Here is a 26,331-nt window from a genome sequence, read left to right on the forward strand (position 1 = left end):
ACTGCTGGCACTGGGAGCAGCTGAATAATGGAGGTGTCGGGTGTTACCTAATACAATGCAGACACATACTGTACAATGTATTGGGGGATAGAGTTATATTGGACTGTTCTATAGCTCACCTAACTGGATGAACTGCGGCTCACTTTTCACCCCCGGCCCGGCTCCGGTGCTGGCGGCCACCTCCACGCTGTACTTGATGCCAGGTACTAGGTAGGGGATGACTACGGAGAGAGTGGAGCCGTCAACTGTCTTGTTAATGTGATATCGGGTTTCATTCCCAAGACACCAAACCTAGAAAGCAAAAAAAAAATCAAACAATGTATTTACCCTACAGGTGAGGAATATAAGAAGCGTCATACACATGACAATATCCTGGTATTGTTGCGATTACATAAAAAACAGAACTAGAGGTTAAAACAAAACTTTTATATATATCTAAGTTGTAAAAATAGAAGCAGTGTGTGCTTTAGTAAAATCTTAGAAGATATTTATTCCATAACCAAGGTACGCGACATTTCAGCTCTTACACTGAGCTTTTCTCTAGTGGAGTCCAAAGCATGGAGCAAATATTTTCTAAGATGTTATTAGAGGTCATGCTGCCTCCATTTTTGTGATTAGTAAAGTCTAGTGGACCTGGAGGTCTGAAGCTATATTGATGCATGGGGCAGATTTACCGCCTTTATTTTTGTCACTTATTATCGCCTATCTATATGCAGGATCTCTTTATCTATCTGTTTGTCTATTATTGTAGCTTATCTACTTAATGAGGACTTATCGGCAGGATTTTGCTATATGAGGTAAGGCTATGTGCCCACGTTGCGTTCTGTCCTTGCACAAATTTCTGCAGCGATTTGAACAGCACACGTGCGCTTCAAATCGCTGCAGAAACAGTCCGTAATGAAAAGCTGATTTCATGCGCTCTGGATGCAGCCCCTCCCATAGACAGAGCGGGGACTGCATCCAAAGCGCATGAAAGAAGTAACATGTTGCTTTTTAGAACGCAGCGATTTGGCAGCAGCCGAAGCGCTGTGTTCTAATACGAAACGTGGGCATGGATTAGGCACAATTTTCATAGATTGTGCAGGGGACGCAGGACGCAGCGTAACTGCATGAAAATACGCTACGTGGGCACAGAGCCTAAAGGCAATGCCATACAGGCAGTAAGATGCTGAATCCAGGCATATCTGCTGTAGAAAAATCTGATGCTTGGTTGCTGAAATATCTGTAATCTAAGGGGTACTTTGCAAGTTGCGACATCGCTACTGCCATCTCGTCGGGGTCAAATCGAAAGTGACGTACATCTGGTGCCGGTAACGACGTCGCAACATGTAAAGCCTAGAAGCACCGATAAACGATCGCAAAACCGTCGAAAATCGGTGATCTGTGTAGTGTCGGTCATTTCCATAATTTCGCTGCAGCGACAGGTACGATGTTGTTCCTCGTTCCTGCGGCAGCACACATCGTTGTGTATGAAGCCGCAGGAGCGAGGAACATCTCCTTACCTGCCGCCACCGGCTATGCGGAAGGAAGGAGGTGGGCGGGATGTTTACATCCCGCTCATCGCCGCCCCTCCGCTTCTATTGGCCGCCTGCCGTGTGACATCGCTGTGACGCCACATGACCCGTCCCCTTAGGAAGGAGGCGGGTCGCCGGCCAGAGCGACGTCGCAGGACAGGTAAGTGCGTGTGAAGCTGCCATAGCGATAATGTTCGCTACACCAGCAATCACAAGATATCGCAGCTGCGACGGGGGCGGGGACTATTGCGCTCGGCATCGCTACAATCGGCTCGCGATGTCGCAGCGTGCAAAATACCCCTTAGTTCCAGAAATGCCCTGCACTTTCATTGATGTGTGCAGCGGTGCAGGCCTTTGTGGGTCGGGTCCTCTGCGTTTATTCCTCCTTCTGCGTCCTCTTCAGCTTGCCTCCTCTTCTTTATTTACATATTGTGCTGCGCCGCCATTGCTGCTGTTGGTGATGCATGCGCATTGCCAGAGTAATTATTTTTTCATAAAAATGGAGCACTGGCAGGGGCACGCTCGTACTTTTTTTTTTTTTTACACCTGCGCATCCGCCCCTACTGATCATAGTCTTCTCCACAGTCTTCAATATACCATATTTTCTGGATAATAAGACGCAATTTTTTCCCTCAAAGCTGGGGGGTAAATGGGAGCACGTCTTATAATCTGGATATGGCTTACCGGGGCGGCAGTGGTGGAGTGGGTTCATAGGAGGCAGGGTCAGCGATACTGAGGGCTCGGAGGAGGGGGTGTCACTGCAGTGAAGTGCTTAGGAGGGTCACAGGACGAAGGGTCAGCAATCTGTGGACTCAGAGGAGGGGGTGTCACTGCAGTGGAGCCCTCATGAGGGTCACAGGACGGAGGTTTGGCAATCTGCAGGCTCAGAGGTGTTGTGGTGGCGGGCGCCATTGATCAGCCAGCATGGTGCGGGCTCCATTGAATTGCCTACAGCTGTTGACACAATGGATTTCAATAAAATAGCCTCACAAAATAAAAATACGGTAATGACTCTTGAGATTCCGGCATGTGCATGTGTGGACTCTGGCGCATTTTTAGTGAAGACATCATTACTGTGGCAGTGTGCATGCGCCACAAACAGCAGCAATGGCGGTGCAGTGCAATATTTAAACAAAAAAAAGGGGGCAAGCCATAGAGGACATAGGAAGAGGAATTTACAGCGAGGATCCAACCCACAAAGGCCCGCACCGCTGCACACATCAATCAAAGGGCAGGGCATTTCCAGAACTTTGATTAAAGACATTTCAACAACCAGACATCGGATCTTTCTACAACAGGTATTTCTGTATTCAGCATCCTAGTGTCAGTATGGTACTAGCCTTACTTTATATAGTAAAATCTGGTGGTTGGTTCCCTTTAACAGTTATGCAACCAAACATATAAAAAAAATAAATTTAAAAAATAATATAAAAACAATATTTGTAAATATACCTATAAATAAAACTAAATAAAATGAAAAAAAAAAAAACTATCTCGTAAATAACATAAATAAACCTAAAAGAATACACTCCAGTCTACACAGTGACCTAAATAGAAGCTACAGACAAGTAACTAAGTTTAATTTTATTTTCACCAACTGCCTAAATGTTTAAGATCTCAATGCTTTATGGGTTAAAGCAATAATTACGCAGTCACAGTAATTAAATAATAATTTTAGGCTTCAGTTTTGCATGATTTTTTGTATATTGGATTTCGGATATATTTATGTAACTGCAGTTTTTGTTGTCACCACTAGATGGAGTCAAATAACCACACACTTCTACATTTGGTTCCAATTATCCCTGTGAATATTCAATAAATTTTTACATTTAACGTGATTGTAACTTTTTTTTGTAATAAATCTTTTATTAACTTTTCTCGCATTTTATACAATATTGCACACATTGGTTATACCATAACTTACCCCAAAATACAATCAGTAATATATGAGAATAGCTGCTCAAATAGGAAAGAAACTTAAATTGGACCATGAAAAATTGTAGTTGAAGGCTCATTTATTGTGTCAGGGAAAACAAAGGCTTTGGCTAAATTAAAAATGAAATGTCAGGCGAGGTGCTTACTAACAAAGGCTATTTATGGCTCCAAAATGTCATTTTATTTGGTTCTCCTCGACTTATTGAGTGAGTACAACACACTGCTGACGTCAGGGATGGAGGGATGGAGCTCCGCAGCAAAGCGGTGAGGAGGCGCCTGATGTCTGTGAACAGGGTTATTATGATGTATGGTAGATGCTTTCACCATCCATTACCTTGTATTCTTGGACCAAACCATTTTGGTTTTCTTCTGGGGGCGGTTGCCAGTTGACTACAATTGCAGTCCCATTGCCATCATTTTTGGTAATAGTGACGCTCTGGGGTGGAGCATTGGGTGCTGCATTGTAAAATAAATATTTACAAGTCAATAACAGAAATATTATATACTAGCTGTACTACCCGGCTTCGCCCGGGTTAATAACTGCTGTTAACAAAATAGAATGTATTAACAAAAATGTATTCTGCACACAAAAACCACAAAACAAATAGATAGAAATGTAAATATTAAAAGGCAAAAACTAAGCTAAAAGAAGCATTTCACAACATATATTTCAACACCACAGATATTCCACACAGATTTAACTAAATTGGCCAAGTAATGTGCTCCATCTGTCTCTTTCCAGGTCTGTCTCTTTCCAGGTCTGCCTCTTTCCTCGTCTGCCTCTTTCCTCGTCTGCCTCTTTCCTCGTCTGCCTCTTTCCTCGTCTGCCTCTTTCCTCGTCTGCCTCTTTCCTCGTCTGCCTCTTTCCTCGTCTGCCTCTTTCCTCGTCTGCCTCTTTCCTCGTCTGCCTCTTTCCTCGTCTGCCTGTCTCTGTCTCTTTGTTTCTTTTCCCATCTGTCTCTTTCCAGGTCTGTCTCCCCATCTCTTTGTCTATGTCTTTTCCTGTCTGTCTCTTTCTGTGTCTGCCTGTCTTTGTCTGTCTCTATTTCTCTGTCTCTTTCCCCATCTGTCTCTATCAAGGTCTGTGTCTTTCCCCATCTATCTTTGTCTGTCTCTCTGGCTGTCTCCTTCTTCCCTGTCTGCCTGTCTCTGTCCCTGTCTGCATGTCTGTCTGTCTCTTTCCCCATCTGTCTCTTTCCCCATCTGTCTCTTTCCAGGTCTGTCTCTTTCCAGGTCTGTCTCTTTCCAGGTCTGTCTCTTTCCAGGTCTGTCTAAGTCTGTCTCTTTCCACGTCTGTCTCTGTCTGTCTTTTTCACCGTCTGTCTCTGTCTGTCTCTTTCCCTGTCTGTCTCTGTCTCTCTGTCTCTTTCCCTGTCTGTCTCTCTGTCTGTCTCTCTCTGTCTCTCTCTATCCGTCTCCCCACCGACATCTTATTACCTCACATATAAGCTTTTTATACTATGAATGTCTTTTGTTCCTATAGCAACCAATCACAGCTCCTACTAATAACCTGTAGTTCCAGGCTCCATTTACTTTAATGAAGGCATGTTTTTTGGAGTGTAACTGTAAAGAGCGGGGTTACATTTTCCTGTCAAAACATAGTCTACGACGTTCCCTGGGTCACATGAGGTGTCTGTGCAAAATTTTGTGATTGTAAATGCGACGGTGCGGATACACTTTTCGTTTCACTTTTTCCCCATTATGTAGATAGGGTCAAAATTGATTGGTAAATTGGAACATGCGGGGTTAGAATTTTGCCTCACAACATAGCCTATGATGCGCTCGGGGTCCAGACGTGTGAGTGTGCAAAATTTTGTGGCTGTAGCTGTGACGGTGCAGATGCCAATCCCGGACATACATACATACATACACACATTCAGCTTTATATATTATATATATTTATATATATATATATATATATATATATATATATATAATATATGCACATTTTTTATGTTTTTGTGCTAGACAGAAGATAGATAGAAGATAGATACAGTGTATATGTATATATATATATATATATATATATATATATATATATTATATATATATATATATATATATATGGAGGTAGATAGATAGCTATACTGAAGGCCTTACATATTATACACTTGCTACCTTTAGTGCATATTACGTGGCCCTAAAGGGTGGTTAACCTAATAAGTAAATAATAAAAAAAAACGTCATGGGTGTCCCTCCTATTTTTTATAACCAACAAAGGTACAGCAGACAGCTGCAGGCTGATATTATCAGGCTGGGAAGGGCTATGGTTATTGGGCCCTTCCCAGTCTAAAAATAGCAGCCCTCAGCCTCCCTGGAACTGGTGCATCACTGGCGCTTCACCTTGGCTGCTCCCCATTTTCCTGGTGTGATGGCAATCAGGGTAATAGGTAGTTGGGGCTAATGTCAGCTGTGCAATGACAGCTAGCATCAAGCCCAGGTCAGACACCCCCATTACTAAAAAAAATAAAAACAAACAACAACAAAAAACCCCCACAAAAATAGCTTATTTGGAAAAACACTCCCTGACTTTTTCTAGATCACCAATTTATTTATTAATATAAAAAAAAAACCCATGTAATTCAGGGAATCCAATGTAGTCCACCAATAAAAACCTGAAAGACATAAAAAGGAAGAAACAAAAACATGAGACTGTCCATCGTTCACCAATTTATTCTAAAGCAAAGTTCCCAGTCCTGCATGTCCCACGACATTCCTCCATTACATAGAGGCTCCATAGACTTTGAGCAGCAGTCACTGCCGGCTCACACTGCTTTCTGTGATGAGCAGTGTCGTTCCTGACATCACCGCTCATCCCAATTGCTGGGTATTGCAGAGCACAGCTTGAGCCGGGAGTAGCTGCTGCTACTCCCCTAACATGTTAGGTTAGGTCATGGGTTGAACTCGATGGACTTAAGTCAATCTTCAACCTTAAACACTGAAAATTTGAAACTAAAGTCTATAGAGCCTCGTTCTGATGCTTCATCACCTTTGATCTACATAATCGAGGAAGATCGTGGGAAGTGCTGGACTACGTTGGTTCTGTGTGGGAACTTTGATTTTAAATAAATTGGTGAACGAGGGACAGTCTCTTGTTTTTCAGTATTCTCTTTTTATGTCTTTCAGGTGTCCATTTGTGGTCTACGTCAGAATCCCTGAACCAAGCCAAAATTCCTGGTCTATCTCGGACCTTTATATTTTTTTTGTTTATTTTTTTTTTAATAAATTGATAAACCAGGGAAAGAAGTAGGAAATATTTTTTTCAAATAAACATTTTTTTTGTTTTTTTCTACTTACTGGGCTAGTAATGTAGGTGTCTGATAGACGCCTCTTCATTACTAACACCAGGGCTTGATATCAGCTGTGTTTTGGGATAATTCACAGCTAATATTCACACAAACTACCGATTGGCACTGCATTATGGCAATGAAAAGAGACGAGGCGAAGTGTCAGTGTCAAGCTGCCACCAGGGGGAGCCGGAGCTCTGCAGCAGAAGACACTACACGGAGCAACAAGAACCAGGAAGTAGATACACAGTGTGTGCTCATACACAGCCTCACAGCATAGCTGGGATGCAGAGCTGCGGGGCGTGCAAGGAATGGTCAGGCGGGCCGGGTCAAGCACAGTACGGGCAGAAGGAGGAACGAAGGAAAAAGCAGAAGTGTAGTCGAGGTCAGGCCGAGGTCAGTATCAGAGGAAGCAACCGAGTGGGGAGATAGGAGAGGAGACAGAGGAATGGGGGAACGACTAGGGGGCGGAACACAGACATGGCACGGGGGCACAGGCACAGATGGATCGGATAACACTTACAGGACCAGCAATCACAGGCAAAACGCTAAGCTTATAGCCGGCACTGGTTCACTGGAGATGCCAGTTTTTAAAGCATCCAAGCTCTGGAAGTGAGGCTCTGGAGAAGGCTCCACCCCCTAGCCATGTGGACGGGGAGGCGGCACCATGAAAGTTAGATTTGGCGCGTCCAATCTGATGTGCCACTTCTGGGAAGGTTGCGAGCTATTTTTAGGCTGGGAGTTGCCAAATAAACATGGCTCATCCCATCCTAATTATACCAGCCCCCAGCTGTCTGCTTTACGTTTAAACAGTCATTTCGTGCTGACAGATTCACTTTTTAAGGGTTATAGAAGTTTTTTAAATCTCGGTTGAAATTTTGCAGGATATTCAACCATTCAACCTGTGTGAAAATACCATAAGTAGTTCTTACAGACAGGATTTCTTGAATATTGGATGCCAGATTAAAGGAATTTTCTAGAATGCCGGGACAGACACAGCAGGTGAGCGTGTTTTTATCCTTGTGATCTAGAATTAGTCATTTCAAATCTTCTTTTACTAATCAAGCTAATCTTTTTGTTTCCATTAAACAGACTGTGGTGTATATATATACACACAAATCACAGGAATGTATCTGATCAGATTTCTATTTAACATGTATAATCTCCAATCAGCAGAATGATTACTACAGAAAATGTGAAGGAAAAAGAAACAAACATTAAGGAGTAATCAGCCTAACCTTGAGCCATGCACTAGGACAGGGGGATGGGAGTTACCTTCTTCCAGGGTCTTGGCAAAACGCACTTCACTGTCGGCCCCTTGGAACTCATTAAAGAACGGCCGGGCTTTGATTTCGTAGTTCACCCCTTTCTTAAGCTCAGGGATCACTGCGCTGTTTTTTGCTGGAGTTCGGACTTCAAATATGGACCAGGCAGATTCCCCGCGGTTCTCCGGACTCGGCCGATAGAGGATCTTATAGCCTTGGATGTACTGCGACTGTTGGTCGACCTGCAGGAGACGTGGGGAATGCATCTTCTGTCAGAAGCCACATTTCTACCTCAATGTGTATTTCCAGATACAGATATTTCAGGCAGGACCAATCTAAATGCTAATGGGAAAAGTGATGATCTTGTAATGTCCTAAACCTTATCCGGTACCTGTGATTAAGAGGTTTTTTTTCCAGTAATGTATTTCTCTCATGACCCTGGAGGGCATCGGCCATGGATGTTCACTCAATTATCTACTTACTGTCCAATGTACTTCAATTGAAGAGGACGAGAGGATGGTTGGATTATGAAGGTGCAGGACCACGTCTCCCAATTCCCTCTGGACTTGCTTGTGATCCACACCTTGGCTTGTAGGAGGAACATCTGAAACAATGAATGTAGCATATAGATCAAGATGGAATATTCAGTAGAGAATATACACAGATCTCACTAAGTAAAGTACATTTAAAGGGTTTGTCCACTACTAGGACAGCTCCTTCTGATTCCACATGTCCTCCTAGGTAAAATAATAAAGCCTATACTCATCTCCCCTTCCAGTGGTGGCATATAGCTCACGTTCCCGGGGCTCAAGTGAAGTTGTGACATCACGCGAGCCCTGTGTCCACTCAGCGTTGGCTTCTGTCTCCCCGACTTTGCACCAAACGAGTTAATCAACAGGAAGTGAGCTCTGTAGCTGTGACTCATTTCCTGTTGACATTTCCTGTGTCCAAAGGTGGGGAGACAGAACTTGGTACTGATTGGACATGAGGCTCGCATGATGTAGCAACCTCACATGATCCCCAGGGACACAAGCCATGACACCGTTGGACCGAGAGATCAGTACAGGTTTTTTTTTATTTCACGTGTGGGACACATGTAAAATCAGAACGAGTTGTCCTTGTAGTGGAGAACCCCTTTAAGGGAATAGCAAAAGTAATGATTAGCAGCTCCGAGAACACAGGCAAAACAAACAGGACCATCTAAAGTAATTACATCTAGAAGCATTAAAAGAATCTGTCAGCAGATTTTTGCTAGCTAATCTGAGATCAGCATAAAGTAGGGCCAGAAACCCTGATTTCAGTTATGCATCACTAACAGGGCTGCTTACTGTAGTTTTTTAAAAATCGTTATTTAATCAGCAAGAGGTTTTGAATAGAGGACTAGTAAACCTGTTGCCATGTAGTCCAACCACACCCCCACCCCTGATCGTTAGCTTCTGCCTATGCACAGTGTACTCAAAAGGCTGCCTATCAGTGGTGTGGGTGGGGTCATACACAGCTCAGAATTAAGGCCGCTTTTACACTTGCGTTGTTTTGACAGGAACGGGTTCCGTCACAAATGTAGTACAGTTCATTTAATTTACAGTGGAAGCGCGACACCATGTGGACACAGGCAGGTTACTGTATGAAGCAAGGTGTCGCGCTTCCACTGTCAATAAATGAACTGTACTGCATTTGTGATGGAACCCAATCCCGTCAAAACAAAGCAAGTGTGAAACTGGCCTAAGAAAAATTGTAGATCTGGAGCAGACAAAACTTTGATTTTATCAAAATTGCAACAAGCAGCCCAGTAAAGTAAGTGACACATCACTGCAATCAGGATCTCTTCCCCTGCATTATGCTGCTCTCAAATGGGGTAGAAAAAACACACTTCCGTTAAAAACACGCACGTGCCGCGAGACACGTATTTACCCTGTGTGTTGCAAGTACGTGTCTCGGGTACGTGCGGTCCACGTGTGTTCTACGTCTGCTATCCGCGATAGCACACGTAGAACCGGTAATTTGCATAATCACGTGGTCTTTCCTGCTGTCCGTGGTGCTGATCTTCGGTCTCCAGCCCTCCCGTCTCCCCGCTGCTGCTGCTGCTTCTGGCCGCAGTGAAGTGAATATTAAATTAGCATAATGAGCGGCGGTCAGCAGCAAGAGGCAGCAGCGGCAGAGACAGGAGGGCTGGAGAAGATGAGTAAACGTTTTTTTTTTTTTCACTGACACGTGAGTTTTTTCCGGCGCGTGTCACACGGGACCGCATCCACACTACACCCGTGTGGTACGGGTGCGGGCCGTGTGACACCCGTGCTGCCTGAGAAAACGTGGACATGTCAGCGTGTAGAAAAACGCACACACGTACAAACGCACACGGACACACGTTCCTTGTGGTTTTACGTGTGTGTGTCTGCTACAATAGGGTAGCATTGCTGAATGTGTCTCCGTGCCGCCGGTACGTGCAAAAAATGGCAAACACGTACCGGCGGGACGGATGTATGTCGCAGGCCTAAGACAATCAATAATGATTTCACATCTACAACCGACAGGACAGTTAATAAATCATCAGAAAACAGCAAAGTGTGAAATATTATAACATCTATAGCAGCGTGCAGCAACATCTGTTATTTCTTCCATTATTTGTGAAAGAAAAACCAAGCCAGATTGGTTTGTCAGTCTCCGCAAGGAGAAAGGTTTTCCCCTTAGACCTTCTCATACAGCCAGATCAGATCTCATACTTTGCATTGACGAAGGGCAATCATTCCGAAACACCGTGTCTGCAGATTGAGTTTTTGATCTGGCATAAATCCTAGGTCATATGAAAAGGCTTGTTAAAGGGCCAATTTTGACTTTTAGGATCGCTACTTCCAATAGGTGGCTCTAGAGTTTGTCTCCTTCCTCCCTGAAGTGACAATTTAGAAATAAATATTGGAATTTGTAATTTGACTAATTTTCAGGTCTTCACAGCTTCGGAATGAATCACTGTTTATTAAACGACTGTGTTTTGGGCTTCTGCTAAGAATTATATGACTCGTTGGTGAAAAACCACAGGCGGGTCTATGCGATGTTGTGCAGATCTGGTATTTTGACATTGCTCCAAAAAGTGGTAAAATATTGTAGCAAAACCTGAGGATGGCACTTAGGTGCGAAGATGGGAGACCCATGGTGGTAGACGCCAATTTGCAATTAAGGTTCTTCTTTGGGTCATAGATTGTTAATGGTGGATGAGGGGTTTTTTTTTAGGATCAATGTACCATTAATGAGATATTCGGTCAGATTGTGCTGTGGGTGAAGGGTGCAACTATCCAAACTACCTAATAACTGTAGAAACCAGAAAAGAAAAACATAATGGTAGAACTAACCCTTACTACACAGTTATATTGGGGTCATCTACAAGCCAAAGAAGTGAAGTCATCCAGAGGTGGACAACTCCACTAATAAGAAGGAAGCCATTCACATTTTCCTGCGGTCAGCAGTTAATATAAACGAGAGCAGCGGTGACATAATCCACAGCTGTACTGTGTCTGACCCGATGTGAGACATGATGACCGGATCCTATATCCCCCTGAGTCACCTCTGAATAAGTCACATAGGGGAGAGCCAGCTGCAGAATATTCCTACAAGAGTCACAGTGTTCTGCCCGCACCCTGCAGAGGATCGCTACAGATTATTACTATAGATGACTAGACCACATTTATTAAGATATCCAAGGAATTCTTCAGTTCAAACAAGTCTGGTATATATTTATATGTACGACGTTACACTACGAAGAAGTGGGATGTGAAGAATTTCTTCATTTTGGGGTTTAATAAAATTTTAGATTTCCTCTTAGGGACTGTAAAATGAAGGGAAAAAGAGGTTATAGAAAAAAGATGCAAGAGATAGAGAAATCAGTAGACATTTAAAGGAATGAGAAAATGAAGTTCTGCAATAGAAATACAGTAGCTAATAGATAAACAGGCGCTGATAGATAAGAAAGAAAGAAGGAAAGAAGTAAGAAAGAAAGAAAGAAAGAAAGAAAGAAAGAAAGAAAGAAAGAAAGGAAGAAAGAAAGGAAGAAAGAAAGAAAAAAAGAAAGGAAGAAAGAAAGAAAGAAAGGGCACACAAGAAGGAAGGAGGTTAGGTAGGATAAAAGGAAGGAATGATAAAAAGGAAGAAAGAAAAAAGAAAGAATGAAAGAAAGGGAACAAAGGAAAAAGGTTAGGTAGTAAAAAATAAAGGAAGGAATGATAATAAGGAAAAAAGAAAGAAAGAAAAAGGAAGAAAGAAAGAAAGAAAGAAAGAAAGAAAGAAAGAAAGAAAGAAAAGAAAGAAAGAAAAGGCACATGGGAAGGAAGTAGGTTAGATAGGATAAAAGGAAGGAATGATAAAAAGGAAGAAAGAAAAATGAAGAAAGAATAAAAGAAAAAAAGAAAGGGAACAAAGGAAAAAGGTTAGGTAGGAACAAATGAAGGATGAAAGGAAGGAATGATAATAAGGAAAAAAGAAAGAAAAAGAAAGAAAGAAAGAAAGAAAGAAAGAAAGAAAGAAAGACAGAAAGAAAGACAGAAAAAAAAAGGGCACACGGGAAGGAAGGAGGTTAGGTAGGAAAAAAGGAAGGAAAGATAAAAACGAAGAAAGAAGAAAGAAAGCCAGAAAGAAAGAAAGGGAACAAAGGAAAGAGGTTAGGTAGTAAAAAATAAAGGAAGGAATGATAAAAAAGAAAGAAAGAAAGAAAGAAAGAAAGAAAGAAAGAAAGAAAGAAAAAGAAAGAAAGGTTAGGTAGGAAAAAAAAGAAGGAAGGGAGGAAGAAAAAGAAAGAAAAAAGCAAGGAAGCGAGGAAGTAATGGAGGAACAAAAGGAACGAATGAAGGATGAAACAAAAAGCAAAGAAAAAAGATAGAAAGGAAGTCAAAACAGAGCTTTTTGTGCTGATATAAAGCATCTTTTTCAAAATGGCACACAAAATGCAACTTTGATGCAAAAAAAGTCCACTATTCTATTTTATTGTTGACCAATTGTATACTATACAGTCATGGCCGAAAGTGTTGTCACCCTTGAAATTATTCCAAGAAGTGAAGTATTTCTTTCAGAAAAACATTGTAATTACACGTTATATACATGTTTTTTTTTGTTTGTGTTTATTGGAAGAACACAAGAAAAACCAGGGGAAAAGATGCAAACTAGACATAATGTTACACAAAACCCCAAAAATGGGTTGGTCAAAATTGTTGACACCTTCCCAAAATTGTGAGTAAACAACTTTGTGTGACTTATGTGATACTCGTTCAAACTCACCTGTGGCCAATAACAGGTGTGGGCAATATGAAAATCACACCAGAAACCAGATAAAAAGGGAAGAAGTTGACTCAGTCTGTGCATTGTGTGTCTGTGTGTGCCACAATAAGCACAAAGAACAGAAAAAGGAGAAGAGAACTGTCTGTGGACTTGAGATACAAAATTGTTGAAAAACATTAACAACCTCAAGGTTACAAGTCCATCTCCAGAGATCTTGATGTTTCTCTGTCCACGGTGGACAATATATTCAAGAAGTTTACAACCCTTGGCACTGTAGATAATGTAACTGGATATGGACAGCAGAGAAAAATTGCTGGAAGGTTGTAGCACAGGATAGTCCGGATGGTGGATAAGCCATCTCAATCAAGTTCCAAAGAAATTCAAGCTGTCCTGCAGGCTCAGAGTACCTCAGTGTCAGCGCGAATTATACATCTACATTTGAATGAAATGAAATGCTATGGCAGGAAACCGAGGAACCCACTGCTGATATAGATACATAAAAAAGCTAGACTGTAGTTTGCCAAAATGTAAGTGAGCAAGCCAAAATCTTTCTGGGAAAGCGTCTTATGTACAGTTGAGACCAAGATAGAGCTTTTTGGTAAAGCACATCATTCTACTGTTTACTGAAAACAGAATGAGGCCTACAAAGAAAGGAACACAGGACCTACAGTCAGGTATGGTGGAGGGTTTTTTTTTATGGTGAACCTATTTTTGTAGTTTTGTGTGAAATTTTGTCCAATTTGCCTTTTTTTTCTCAGGTTCTATTTGTGTTGTTCCAATACACACAAAGATAAACATGTGTATAACACAATTTATGTAATTGCAATAATTTTCAAGGAAACACTTTTCTGTAACAATTTCAAGGGTGTCAATACTTTTAGCCATGACTATAACTTTATAGATGATTTCTGTTTCTTTAACCTGTTAAATGATATATCTCTGGCTATACAGAGAGAACATGGATAGGCCCACTGCACATGGATTAATACATGTGGTATTGAAATCAATGGGAGCTGCATAAAACACTTTGTATTATGAAAATTGAGAAATTGTTGAAACTTTGGCTTTTTTCCTACCTTGTGTCTTTACAGGGTCAGATATTTGACTTGGGTCACTAAGTCCGTAAGCGTTTGCTGCTCTCACTAGGAAGAGGTAGATTGCGTTGGGTTTCAGGCCCTTGACGGCGAAAGATTCAGTTTTGACATTTTCGGCCACTGTTTGCCAACTACTTCCAGAAGCATGGCTGCAAAGAGAATCAAAATCACAATAGGGAAACGGTATGTGAAATATATACTAAATATATATACCACGTCCGTCCCGTCTGGTACCTGAAGGCTTCTATGACGTACGATGTTGGTGTTGCCCCTGAATTCAAGTTTGGCTGCCAGGATAAGGTCACTGTGTTCTTGCTGACATCGGTGACTTCGGGCTTTGATGGAGAGCTTGGAATTAGATTGGGATCAGTGGCTCGTGGAGGTTGCACAGGAACACCAAATTCTAATGGAAGATAAATTCTCAGAAGGTTGGAAATAATGATAGTAATACTGAAGTAACACACAGGACCGTGTAACTTAAGGACGCTTTACACTCTACGATTTATCTGACGATCTCTTAAACAATGTGGCATGCCCAGATCGTTGTTACAATTTGCCGAGATTGCACATAGGTCAGTTATTAGCGGTCACACGTAACGATCTCACAAACGATGCAACAGCGTTCAGCGATATATTGTTTGACCAAGGCGGTTGTGTGGATGTTGTTTGTCGTTGGCAGGGTGTCAAACGCAGCAATATGTCTGCTGCGATCCAAACGACGAACAATATTTTGAAACTGAACGTGTCAACGATCAGTGATTTTCAACCTATTTGCGATTGTTCTGAGTCGCACGTAGGTGTCACACGCAATGACGTCGCTAACGATGCCGGATGTACATCACGGAAACTGTGACCCTGACGACATATCGTCAGATAAATCGTAGCGTGTAACGGGGCCTTTACAGAATGATGGCTTTAAATGAATAATGTCTGGAGGCCAAGTGTGAAAGGGATTGTCTGGTTTTATTATAAAAGCATGTAGTTATTTTGGCTGTATAAATCTGAATCCTTACAGTGCGCAGTGTGTACACTGTCAGGATTCAACGGTATTGCCAGTGAAAGCGATTTGCATACTTCCAACCACATTAAGACCAGCCTTTCTCAATGCAAGTGAATTAAGAGGGGGCGAGCATATCTAGTTGACAATTGACTGCATGCTTGCAAATCACATACTAGCAGTCAGTAATTGTCTGCTCTCGCTGCCAATACTAGCGAATCTTGTTAAGGTGCACACCACGCACTGTAGGGATTCAAACGACTACAGTCACATAGAATGATTTATGCTTTTGTCAGAAGACCGGACAAACTCTTGGGGGTAAAAGTCTCAACCCGGGACTTGTTTGGAAACAGCATCTTATAGAAGGCCATAATTATCTCCTTTATACTCAGTGTGAGCAAATGCACAACCATAATAAGTGGTACTCCAGCAATAATTTTAAGGGGTTGTCAAGGATCTTAACATTAATGACCTATTCTTAAGAAAGCCAATGTTTGATCGGTGAAGGTGCAACAACCAGCACCCCCAATGATCAGCTGTTCCCACTCTCGTCTGTGGTCAGAACTAATAGTGGCCACAGCCAGGTACTGCACATCCAACCCCTATTGACCCGAGTAGGAGTAGATATGTAGTACCCACCACAACCAATATAAAGTTGAGCTTGGCTGTGCAGCTCCAAAAATGAGCAGTTTAGGCCAGCGGAGGCACTGGGATCACCCAATCAGAAGGGCGTGCTGGGTGTTGCAGCCTCATCGATAAGACATTATTGGCCTACCCTAAGTATAGATCATCAATGTTAAAGTCCCGGACAATTTAAGTATGGCTTTAGAGCTATTATGGTGTATATCAATGAGACTTACGGTCCTTTAGGTCACTCCTCAGAAACTAAGGTTGTGGACAACGGCTACCTCTGCGCCATCTATACCAATGCCCTTGCACTGTTCATCAAGATATTTATCAAACTGGATTTTTGCCCCTGATGAAGGTAAAGCTCCATCTAGTTACAAGTGTATAAGATAATATCATTGCTTAACCTGCAGTTCTGTTTCACTTTGCCTGTACAGCTGTCTCTAGAAGCTCCTTTTAACTGCCGCTTAGAAAGATCCATACACTATATTGAAACAGTCTGTGTAGAGGACGTTCCCCGTATGAGCCTATTTGCTCCCCATCCCTGTATTCAGATAGGGGAAATCCTATACATGCAGTATTTGAATACAATGTATGGATCTTACTGAGCAGCAATTCAAAGCAGCTTCTAAAGAAGCATATTTTTTGCTTTTTGAGAGATAAAAAAGTAAAATAAAGTAATTAAGTACATTACAAAAATGAATACCTTTACAATGTCAGAAGGGTAAATAAATAAAAATTAAAAAAGGTGCTTTTTAACCCCTTCAGCCCCGGGGCATTTTCCGTTTTTGCGTTTTTGTTTTTTGCTCCCCTTCTTCTGAGAGCCGTAACATTTTTATTTTTCCGTCAATCTTGCCATATGAAGGCTTGTTTTTTGTACTTGTAAGTTGTACTTTTAAATCAAACCATAATTTTTACCATTTGGTGTACTGGAAAACAGCAAAAAAATTCCAAATGCGGAAAAATTGCAAAAAAAGTGTGATGGCACAATAGTTTTTGGGATGTTTTATTCACGGTGTTCACTATATGGTAAAACTGATGTGTGGGTTTGATGCCTGAGGTCGGTGCGAGTTTGTAGACACCAAACATGTATACGTTTACTTGTATCTAAGGGGTTAAAAAAAATTCACAAGTTTGTCCAATAAAAGTGGCACACATTTTGCGCCATTTTCCGAAACACGTAGCGTTCTTGTTTTTTTGGGATCTATGGCTCAGTGATGGCTTATTTTTTGCGTCTCGAGCTGACGTTTCTAATGGTACCATTTTTGCGCAGATGATACGTTTTGATCGCCTGTTATTGCATTTTCCGTAAAACTTGCGGCGACCAAAAAACGTAATTTTGGCGTTTGGAATTTTTTTTGCCACTACGCTGTTTACCAATCAGATTAATTGATTTTATATTTTGATAAATCGGGCATTTCTGAACGCGGCGAAACCAATTATGTGTATATTTATTTATTTTTTAACCCTTTAATTTTCAATGGGGGAAAAGGGGGGTGATTTGAACTTTTAGGTTTTTTGATTTTTTTTATTTTTTAAAACTTATTCTTTTACTTTTTTTTTTATTTTACTAGTCCCCCTAGGGGGCTATAGCGATCAGCAATCCGATCGCTATTATCTATCTGCTGATCACAGCTATACAGCTGTAAACAGCAGATACAGTCACTTTCTTTTTCCCTCTGTTCCGTGCCGAGGGAAAACGAAAGTGAAACATCATAGCTGCAGGCATCATCACATGACCCTGTGCTACGATGGCAACCACCGATAGTCACGTGATTACGCACGTGACTTCCGGTGGGGGCGGCGGTAAGTAAAAAACATGGCCGCGCGCATTTAGATCTTGCTGCCAGACTTTGGCAGCAAGATTTAAGGGGTTAATGGCATCGCTTCCACCCGCGGCTAGCAGGCACACATGTCAGTTGTTGCAAACAGCTGATATGTGTGCCGACCGCCGCCACCTGCCCGCGGCAGGGGGCGGGGCTTAACGGGACACGCTCCATGACGGATATATCCGTCCATGGTCGTGAAGGGGTTAATTTTAGTCATGTAAATGTAAAGGGCAAAGATAACAATAGGTGTCATATAACAAACTGTTCTGTACTTTCATATGCTGTGGTGCATTGATCTAGTTACAGTTATCATAGCTGCTAACAGTCTCACATTTGCCTAACTGTCCCAATTTTTCAGATACAATGCCAGCAAATTGGGGTATGCCCATATCGGAATAAGGACGGATTTATGCAAACCCTGCACAGAAGTAGGCATTACCAAGAGAGATGGGAATGTTTCTGGTTGGGCCAGGGTGTAACAGTCTATAAGGAGAACTTGTGGCAAAATGTCTGTATGTGCTTCTATCTCCTTCCTCCTCCCCTCTCCATAGAATTTTAAGAGCACCAACTGTCATCTCTTATTTCACTAATCTTAAAAGTCTGCCTTCACTATGTTACGGTTCGGGGTTCTGTTGTGCCTTGAACCGGCCTAGTTGACTCCCACATTGGGGTCGGTTAACTCTGCAGCGCCACCTGGCCATTGCTTGAGCCATCAGGTGGCTAGAGTTTTGTACCATCCTAAGTGCTCAAGCAGCCACACTGAGCATGTGCGTGATGTCATTGATGATAAGGGGGCCACTGATTGGTCATCAGTGACATCAGCGATGAAGTAGCAGCCGCTGATTGGTCATCATGACTTCAGCGATGACGTGGTAGCCCCTGTATGGCTGCAGCCGACACTATTACCACATGCCATGTGCTCTGGGCCAGGGTGGCGGCTATAAAAGGTCTGTAGCTCCGCCCATCGGGGAGCAAGCGTCATTCTTTATGCTGACAGCAAAGGCTGCCTTCCCTGCTGTCAGGAGTGAGTGCGTTTCAGCGCCATTGTAAGTCTGCAGTGCCTGTGGCAGACTCATGTATATGTGCAGTGGGAATCTGAATTTAGGGCAGACGCTGGTACCAGGTACTCGAATTTGGGTACAAACTGTGTCTCGGCACGGTGAGGGATTAGGGTCCTTCTGGACAAAGGTGCCCCCTACGCACGTGCCCTGTCTGCAGTGGCAGACTTGTGTGTATGTGTGTGCCAGCTTTAGGTACCCAGTTACGCTAACTGGGTGACCTTTATGATCTGACGTGCCCCTGTAGGCACATGACCGGCTCAGTGGTTACATTTCAGGTTGCCCAGTGCCGCTGTGTAGCCTTAATGGCCTGACGTGCCCCTGTACGCTTATGACCGGCTCAGTGGTTACATTCCAGGTTGCCCAGTGACGCTAACTGGGTAGCTTTCATGGTCTGACGTGCCATCGTACGCACATGACCAGCTCAGTGGTTACATTCCAGGTTGCCAGTGATGCTAACTGGGTTACCTTTCGGTTGTCATGTCTCTACATACGTGACCATTTTTTTGTTGCGTTTCCTTTGGTTTAGACGTGTCGTTACACACGTGACCACTGCCTGTACACCTGTGAGGTTCACAGGGACATGCTACACGTAGGAGTGTGCCCTTACAACATCTTCTTAGTTTCTTTTGTGGTCTCCTGAGTTGCTGTATTTCGTCCTTCTGTCCTTAGTGGCATTAACACCTGCCCAGCGGACGTGGTGCGACGATTGATATTATATTATTTTTTATTTCAATCGTGCCCTCCGTAACACACTGAATACAGAGTTTATGGTGTAAAAATCAGTCAAGAAGGAGAAAAAGCCAGATTTGATTAAATAAATGGCGTTTCCTATTTTGATATCTACTATAAATTTTCGGAAAAAAAAACTAAATGACGGCTGTTTTTTAAATGTTTATATACTACCAACTCTCCTGCTTAACGAAAAGTCAACTAAAACAGGAAAATGTGAGAATTTCTATCGTGTTACCTTGAACCTCGATGTATGCGCTCCAGCTGGCTTCTCCGCTCGGCGTGGATGCGGTGCAGGTATACCGGCCCGTGTCACTTAGCTGAAAAGAAAGCCTGAAATTAGTATTTTGGGCCGATCAGAAATGCATTGGGACGGAAAAGCAATTACTGAGGATGCTTTTGGCTTTGGATGGAGAGCTATTAGCTGTTCCAGGCAACCAATTTGTTTCATGACTTCAAAGAAGTGGCAAAATACATGACTTTATTTGTAAAGCAGAATTAATAATAACCTTTATCAGTCTAATTACACAATTACGCATGCAAAATATTTGCTGAAAGTAAATTCATGTCAAAGGACGTAAGCGTTGACGAGTGTCGGATTAGTACTGATTCACGGGCATTTACAGTGGAGAAGTTTTATATGTGTGTTCAATGGCGAAATATTGAAAGGGTAGAAAAAATGTGTTATGTTCCAATTTCAAGTATTTAAAAAATAATGAAAAAGGTTTAAAAAAAAAAAGGTTTAAAAAATTGGCCAAATCGTTACTAAAAATCAAGATCGTTACTAAATCGTTACTAAAATCAAGAGTAGCCTAATGCGCTAGTGACAGGCACAGAATACACAATATACGGGGCGGCACGGTGGCTCAGTGGTTAGCACTGCAGCCTTGTAGCGCTGGGGTCCTGGGTTCTAGCCCCACTAAGGACAACATCTGCAAGGAGTTTGTATGGAGTTTGCAAGGAGTTTGTATGTTCTCCCCATGTTTGCTTGGGTTTCCTCCGGGGGTTCCTCCGTTGGGTTTCCTCCGGGTACTCCGGTTTCCTCCCACACTCCAAAAACATACTGATAGGGAATTTAGATTGTGAGCTCCAATGGGGCAGTGTGGCCAATGTATGTAAAGCGCTGTGGAATTAATAGCACTATATAAATGAATAAATATTATTATATGATGCCACCATACAGCATTGCATTACAGGGGTATTCTTCCCAACAAGAATTGAAGAGATGACCTCAACATCAATGCAGATTTTGTACTCAGGTTATATGTAGAGTAAACTTATTAACTGGTCATTTCGATAGCTGAGCTGACAACCGACTTACTCACTGCCCTGACTGGGTCACATCCTCCACCGCACTCCCCCTGGCTTCCCCGTGTGCTGCTGCCTCTGTCCCCTCCAGGGCTCTGTACATGCCGCAAAGGGTTCCCAGGAGTGCACCTAATATGCGCGCACGTGCACACCAGCCCTTCTCTTGAAGGGACAACCTGCTATATCCTGTTATGCTGTGTATTAATTTAAGGCATCCTCCCATTAGGGGAGGTGCCTGCGCAACACATTCAGTTAGTCAGTATATTAGCTTTCTAGCTACTTGTCAGGTCCCATTAACCTTCTGTTGGTCTCCTGTACCTATCTATCCCTGCCATGCCCACCATTCCTGTTCAGCCTGTCACAGTCACTCTCCCTGCACCCATCCATATCTGAGTCCGTCACCTGCCCTGGAGGTCAGCTGCCACAGTCTCACTTATAAAGCACCATTACTTTCCAGAATCTAAGTTCCCTATCAGTATGTCTTTAGAGTGTGGGTGGAAACTGGAAAATCTGGAGAAAAGCCACACAAACGCAGATGTTGCCCTTGGTGGGATTTGAACACAAGGCCCCAGCGCTGCAAGACTGCAGTGCTAACCACTGAGCCACAATGCTGATAATGTGCCATAACACAAAAAGGACTGGAAGCCAAGAAGTCGATAGTGGTGAATGGACTGGCTACTACAAAATTGGGGAATGTAGTAACATTTATGTTTTTTTCTTGGCTGAAAAACCCTTTTAACATGGAGGAAACAAGTTATTTTTACAGTTTTTTCTCCATTTTTCAAAATGAATTCTCTATAACTGAAACTTGTTCTACAATGGGCAGAGTCTACTTCTCAATTGTTTCTGGTTTAAAAAAAAAAAAAACACAAAACTAGATGGCAGATCAGTCTGAGACTCACTTAGGCGGGCTTTGCACGTTGCGACATCGCAAGCCGATGCTGTGATGTCGCACGCGATAGTCCCCGCCCCCGTCGCAGGTATGATATCTAGTGATAGCTGGCGTAGCGAAAATTATCGCTACGCCAGCTTCACATGCACTCACCTGCCCTGTGACCGTCGCTCTGGCCGGTAACCCGCCTCCTTCCTAAGGGGGCAGGTCGTGCGGCGTCATAGCGACGTCACATGGCAGGGGGCAAATAGCGGCGTAGGGGCGGAGATGAGCAGGATGTAAACATCCCGCCCACCTCCTTCCTTCTCATTGCAGCCGGCGGCAGGTAAGGAGATGTTCCTCGCTCCTGCGGCTTCATACACAGCGATGTGTGCTGCCGCAGGAAAGAGGAACTACATCGTACCTGTCGTTGCACCGGCATTATAGAAATGTCAGGAGCCTGCACCGATGATACGATAACGACGCTTTTGCGCTCGTTCATCGTATCATCTAGGATTTACACACTACGACATCGCAAGTGCCGCCGGATGTGCGTCACTTTCGATTTGACCCCACCGAGATCGCACTTGCGATGTCATAGTGTGCAAAGCCGCCCTTAGGCTGCATTCACATGTCCTGTAGTCATCCGCTAGAACAGATCCGTTGTGAAACTGATTTTTGCCGGATCCATTTTCTTAACATGGGATTCTATGGACAATTGAACCATTAACGATTTTCTATTTACCCATCCGTTGTACTTGTATTTTTAAAGGATCCATTGTTTTCCTCACGGATCCGTTAGTAGAGATGAGCGAACCTTTGGAAGTTTGGCAGGTAAGGACGAACCTTAAAAAAGTTCAGTTTTTGACCCCGATTTGAACCAAACCTCAATGGAAGTCAGTAATTGGGCAGTTTGTGGCTCCACCCACATGTTGCCAGCCATAAGCAGAACACTTCCAGTGGAGGGTGGGCAGGGTTTTTCAATTTTTTTTTTGTGTATGCACACTATATCTGATCATGCTGATTTTACCGCAAGGGCAAACCATTCACACACTGCAAGCGGCTCGCACTGGGCTGAGCATTAATCATACCCTTGAGTGATTTGCACTTGTAACTCACTCGAACTTGGATGTCGGTTTCCGAACCTAAACTCCGAACATCGAACCACAGAATCACTCATCTCTATCCATTACAAATGGACAATAAATAGTAATCAGTTAATGAATCAATTGTCCACAGACTCCACATTTATTTAACAACAGAAAACAAGGTTGTGTTTACACAACTTTTTTTGCAAATGGATCTCTAATGGATCCTTAAAAATAGATGACTACATAACACGTGAACCCAGCCTTATTACACTGTCAGTGAATCTTGTTTTCTGTTAAGTCAAAAAGTCCAATGGGGATCAAAACATGGTACGCACCCAGGCTAGAGCCTCATTTAGGCTACGTTCACATTTCCGCCAAAATGTATCAGTCACAATCCGCAGCTCTGGTAAACAACGGAATCCGTTTGGCGGATTGTGTTGTTTCCCATAGACTTGTATGAGTGGTGGATTGCGACTGATGACCTTGCGTTGCATCCGCTGCGCGGCGGTCAGTCGTTTTTGGACTGACCGCCGGGCAGAAACAACGCAGAATGTAACGTTTTTTGGTCCGGCAAAATTAACACACCGCGCAGGAATCCGTCGCAATCCGTCACGCTTGTAATGTTTGTCTATGGCGCTGAATTCCGTCATAATCCATCTTACAATGGAATCTAACGCTGGATTCTGTCATGCTCTACTGGACATGCCCAGCATGTTTGGCACACCCACTGGGCTGTCCCAAACACAAACTGATTATAACGGATCCGTCAAAAAACGGACGCACAGCGGATGTAACGGATCAGTTTTTTCACACGATTCCTGTGAACGGAATCCTGTGAAAAACACATCCGTTGCGTCAGTTGACATCTAAAAAATGACGGGTCCGTCGCTGACGGACCTGACGGATTTAAAACCACGAAAATATGAACCTAGCCTTACAGCAGCTTGGACATAGGCTTTATTGGAACAGTTTGACTGTCTTCGTAAAATTACTGCCTTAAAAATCATTTGTTGGGATTTTTGTTATATAGAGGAACAGTTTTAAAAAAGTTGTTTTAAAAAAAAATGTATATGCTTTGCTGCATACAAATGTAAATCCAAAGTGTTTTCTTTTACTTTTTTGTTTTCATGAAAAAAGGCTCAAACTTTACTATATGGCTCTGAGTAAGACTGGTTTAAGAAGAAATCAATGGTCAGGTCAGGTGAGGTGTAACTAGCCAAATGAATATATTGATTGAATATATTTATTTTGAATACTTCACTATACCTTTTTTTATTATTTTGTATATTGTATTTACTTTTTATTCATGTATTTTTTTTTTACATAATTTATATGCAGAAACTAAACAAAAAAGAACTTTTGCTTGCTCTCAAAAATATATAATGACTATGGTTATCATATATCAGACCAACTGTGTTGGCACCTTAGCGTATCGGATCTGCAGTGCTCCGGTGTCCAGCTGCTTGATCCGAGATTCCTGGGTGTTGACAAGGGTGCCATCTTTTCTCCAATGGATTGTGGGAACGGGAATTCCAGTAGCGACACAATTTAGGAGTAAAGTTCCGTCAACAGCTACTGTTTGGTTCTGAGGACCTTGGCGGATGACTGGTGGGGGACGGTCAGCGACCACTGCCAAAGAAAACAACAGGAAATACATGTCTGCAACTGGGAGCAATTTTCTAATCAATCAAGCACCAGTAGTTGCTGTAGGCTTTGAAACAAGCTAAAGATAATTAAGCAAGTAATTAAACTAGGAATCATGCATTATTCAGGGGGAATTTTCACGATAAGCAAGACACAAAATAGCGAAACATTATCTCTTGTCTGGAGGAAAAGATGTGCACAACTTGCTGGCATTTTCCAAGCATCCTATGAAAAAAACAGGCGACTTGAGAAATGCAACAGGAATTTTCATTTCACTTCCAATGACTTAATAGCATGAAGTGCTGAGTGGCAAAAGATAGAGTTTCACCGTTCTTAGCCACCAAAATGACACAGTGGGGTGAAAGAAAAACATTAGTTCATCACTGAACGATCCATTTCTCGGCTATTATCCATTTTACACTAATGCAAAAACAGATGTTTGGATGACATGCGAGAAATGAATATCAGCCTGCTTCTCATATGCAGCCTTCATGTGAAGATCTCCGCTTTGCATCTGGCATCTGTGTTGTTCATATAGCAGATCTCAAACAACTTCACAAAACTAAGAGGGAATCTGTCAGAAGGATTTCATACCCCAAACTTTTTATATGCACATGTAGCTCTTTCAATAACAAGTCTGTGATGACGAGAACCAGGGAGTAATAAGACTCCAAACCACTAGGTGTCGCCAGACATACTAGTGGAGTGGAATTGCCAGGTTTGTACACTAGGTGGTGCTAGACACACCTAGTGAGGGGCAGTCAAACAAGCTAGGGGCCAGAAGCCAGGAGATAACAAATGACAAAAGGAGCCAGAAGAGTCAGGAGAGAAGCCAGGGTCAGTGAACAGAGAGGTCACGTAAGTACAAGGGAGCAAGGAAAGCCAAAGTCAGGGGATGAGCCAAGGTCAGAGAGTCAGGGAATCAAGTAAGTAGGTAAGGAGACAGGAGGGGTATAGCGGAACTAGGTAGCAGGACAAGATCAGGTCAGACGCTTACGGGAACCAGAGACATGCACTGCAGAACAGGAACTATCACCGGCGGAGTTCCGAGTGAAACAACTCTCAGAAAAAGCGGAGCAATCACCCGGAACAAAGCTCCAAATAAGAGACTACACAGGACTCGACTGGGAACCGGGGAAAAATATGAGGCACAGGAGAGCAGAGCACCACTGAGCAGAATCATGACAAAGCCCAACAATAGCTTTACTTGGCCAGTCCATTCCTCCGTTACTGAGAAATCAGCATTTAAATTGATATGCACATCTGAAGCCTCTGTCACTCCAGCTCTATTCTCCTTCTCCCCCTGCTTGATTTGTCTAAGAAATTCACTGCACTTTCCAGATGTTGCAAAAGAAGTGATATTAATTAAACATCAAGTAGAGCGGCTATGAAATCAAATCGACCTTTCGACCCTCCCAGGTCTTAATCAAGAGTTGCTGTAGGATGGTTTGCTTGAATGTGGGAAATGCAAGCATTGCAGCGCTATTGCTTTATGCTGTGGATAGCCTCCTACCTGATTGACAGCCTCTATGATGTCATCATTCAAACAAGTGGAGGCAGCACTGGGTGGGGAAAAGAGCTGGGATGACTGAGGCTTCAGATCTGCCACAGCGCTTCAGCCTCATTTGCATATTAATTCAAACTCTGATTTCTCAGTAATGGAGGAGTGAACTGGCCCTGTAAAGGTATTGCTGGACTTGTCTTTGAAAAAGCTACGTGCGAGTATTAATAGTTTGAAAAGAGAAAAACTCATGACACGTTCCTTTTATTCATTAGGTAGATTTTGGAACAGAACGGATGAACATATAATGGCATGTCAA

At 42.7% G+C, this 26,331-nt stretch overlaps 1 protein-coding gene across 3 annotated transcripts in view; it reads right to left on the reverse strand.

The window, feature by feature from the left end:
- The window catches only part of ROBO1 (roundabout guidance receptor 1), a 1,692,467-nt gene that overhangs the window by 107,554 nt on the left and 1,558,582 nt on the right, over positions 1-26,331 (reverse strand). For all 3 annotated transcript variants that reach the window (XM_075335086.1, XM_075335085.1, XM_075335087.1), the window contains 8 exons: positions 24,291-24,496; positions 19,836-19,917; positions 14,589-14,757; positions 14,337-14,503; positions 8,484-8,605; positions 8,012-8,243; positions 3,784-3,905; positions 120-291 (listed from right to left, as the gene is read on the reverse strand). In XM_075335086.1, coding sequence (XP_075191201.1) covers positions 120-291; positions 3,784-3,905; positions 8,012-8,243; positions 8,484-8,605; positions 14,337-14,503; positions 14,589-14,757; positions 19,836-19,917; positions 24,291-24,496 — 1,272 coding nt within the window. The remainder of the gene's footprint in view (positions 1-119; positions 292-3,783; positions 3,906-8,011; positions 8,244-8,483; positions 8,606-14,336; positions 14,504-14,588; positions 14,758-19,835; positions 19,918-24,290; positions 24,497-26,331) is intronic.

The sequence above is a fragment of the Anomaloglossus baeobatrachus genome, chromosome 2 (genome assembly GCF_048569485.1).
Source record: "Anomaloglossus baeobatrachus isolate aAnoBae1 chromosome 2, aAnoBae1.hap1, whole genome shotgun sequence".
NCBI lineage: Eukaryota > Metazoa > Chordata > Amphibia > Anura > Aromobatidae > Anomaloglossus > Anomaloglossus baeobatrachus.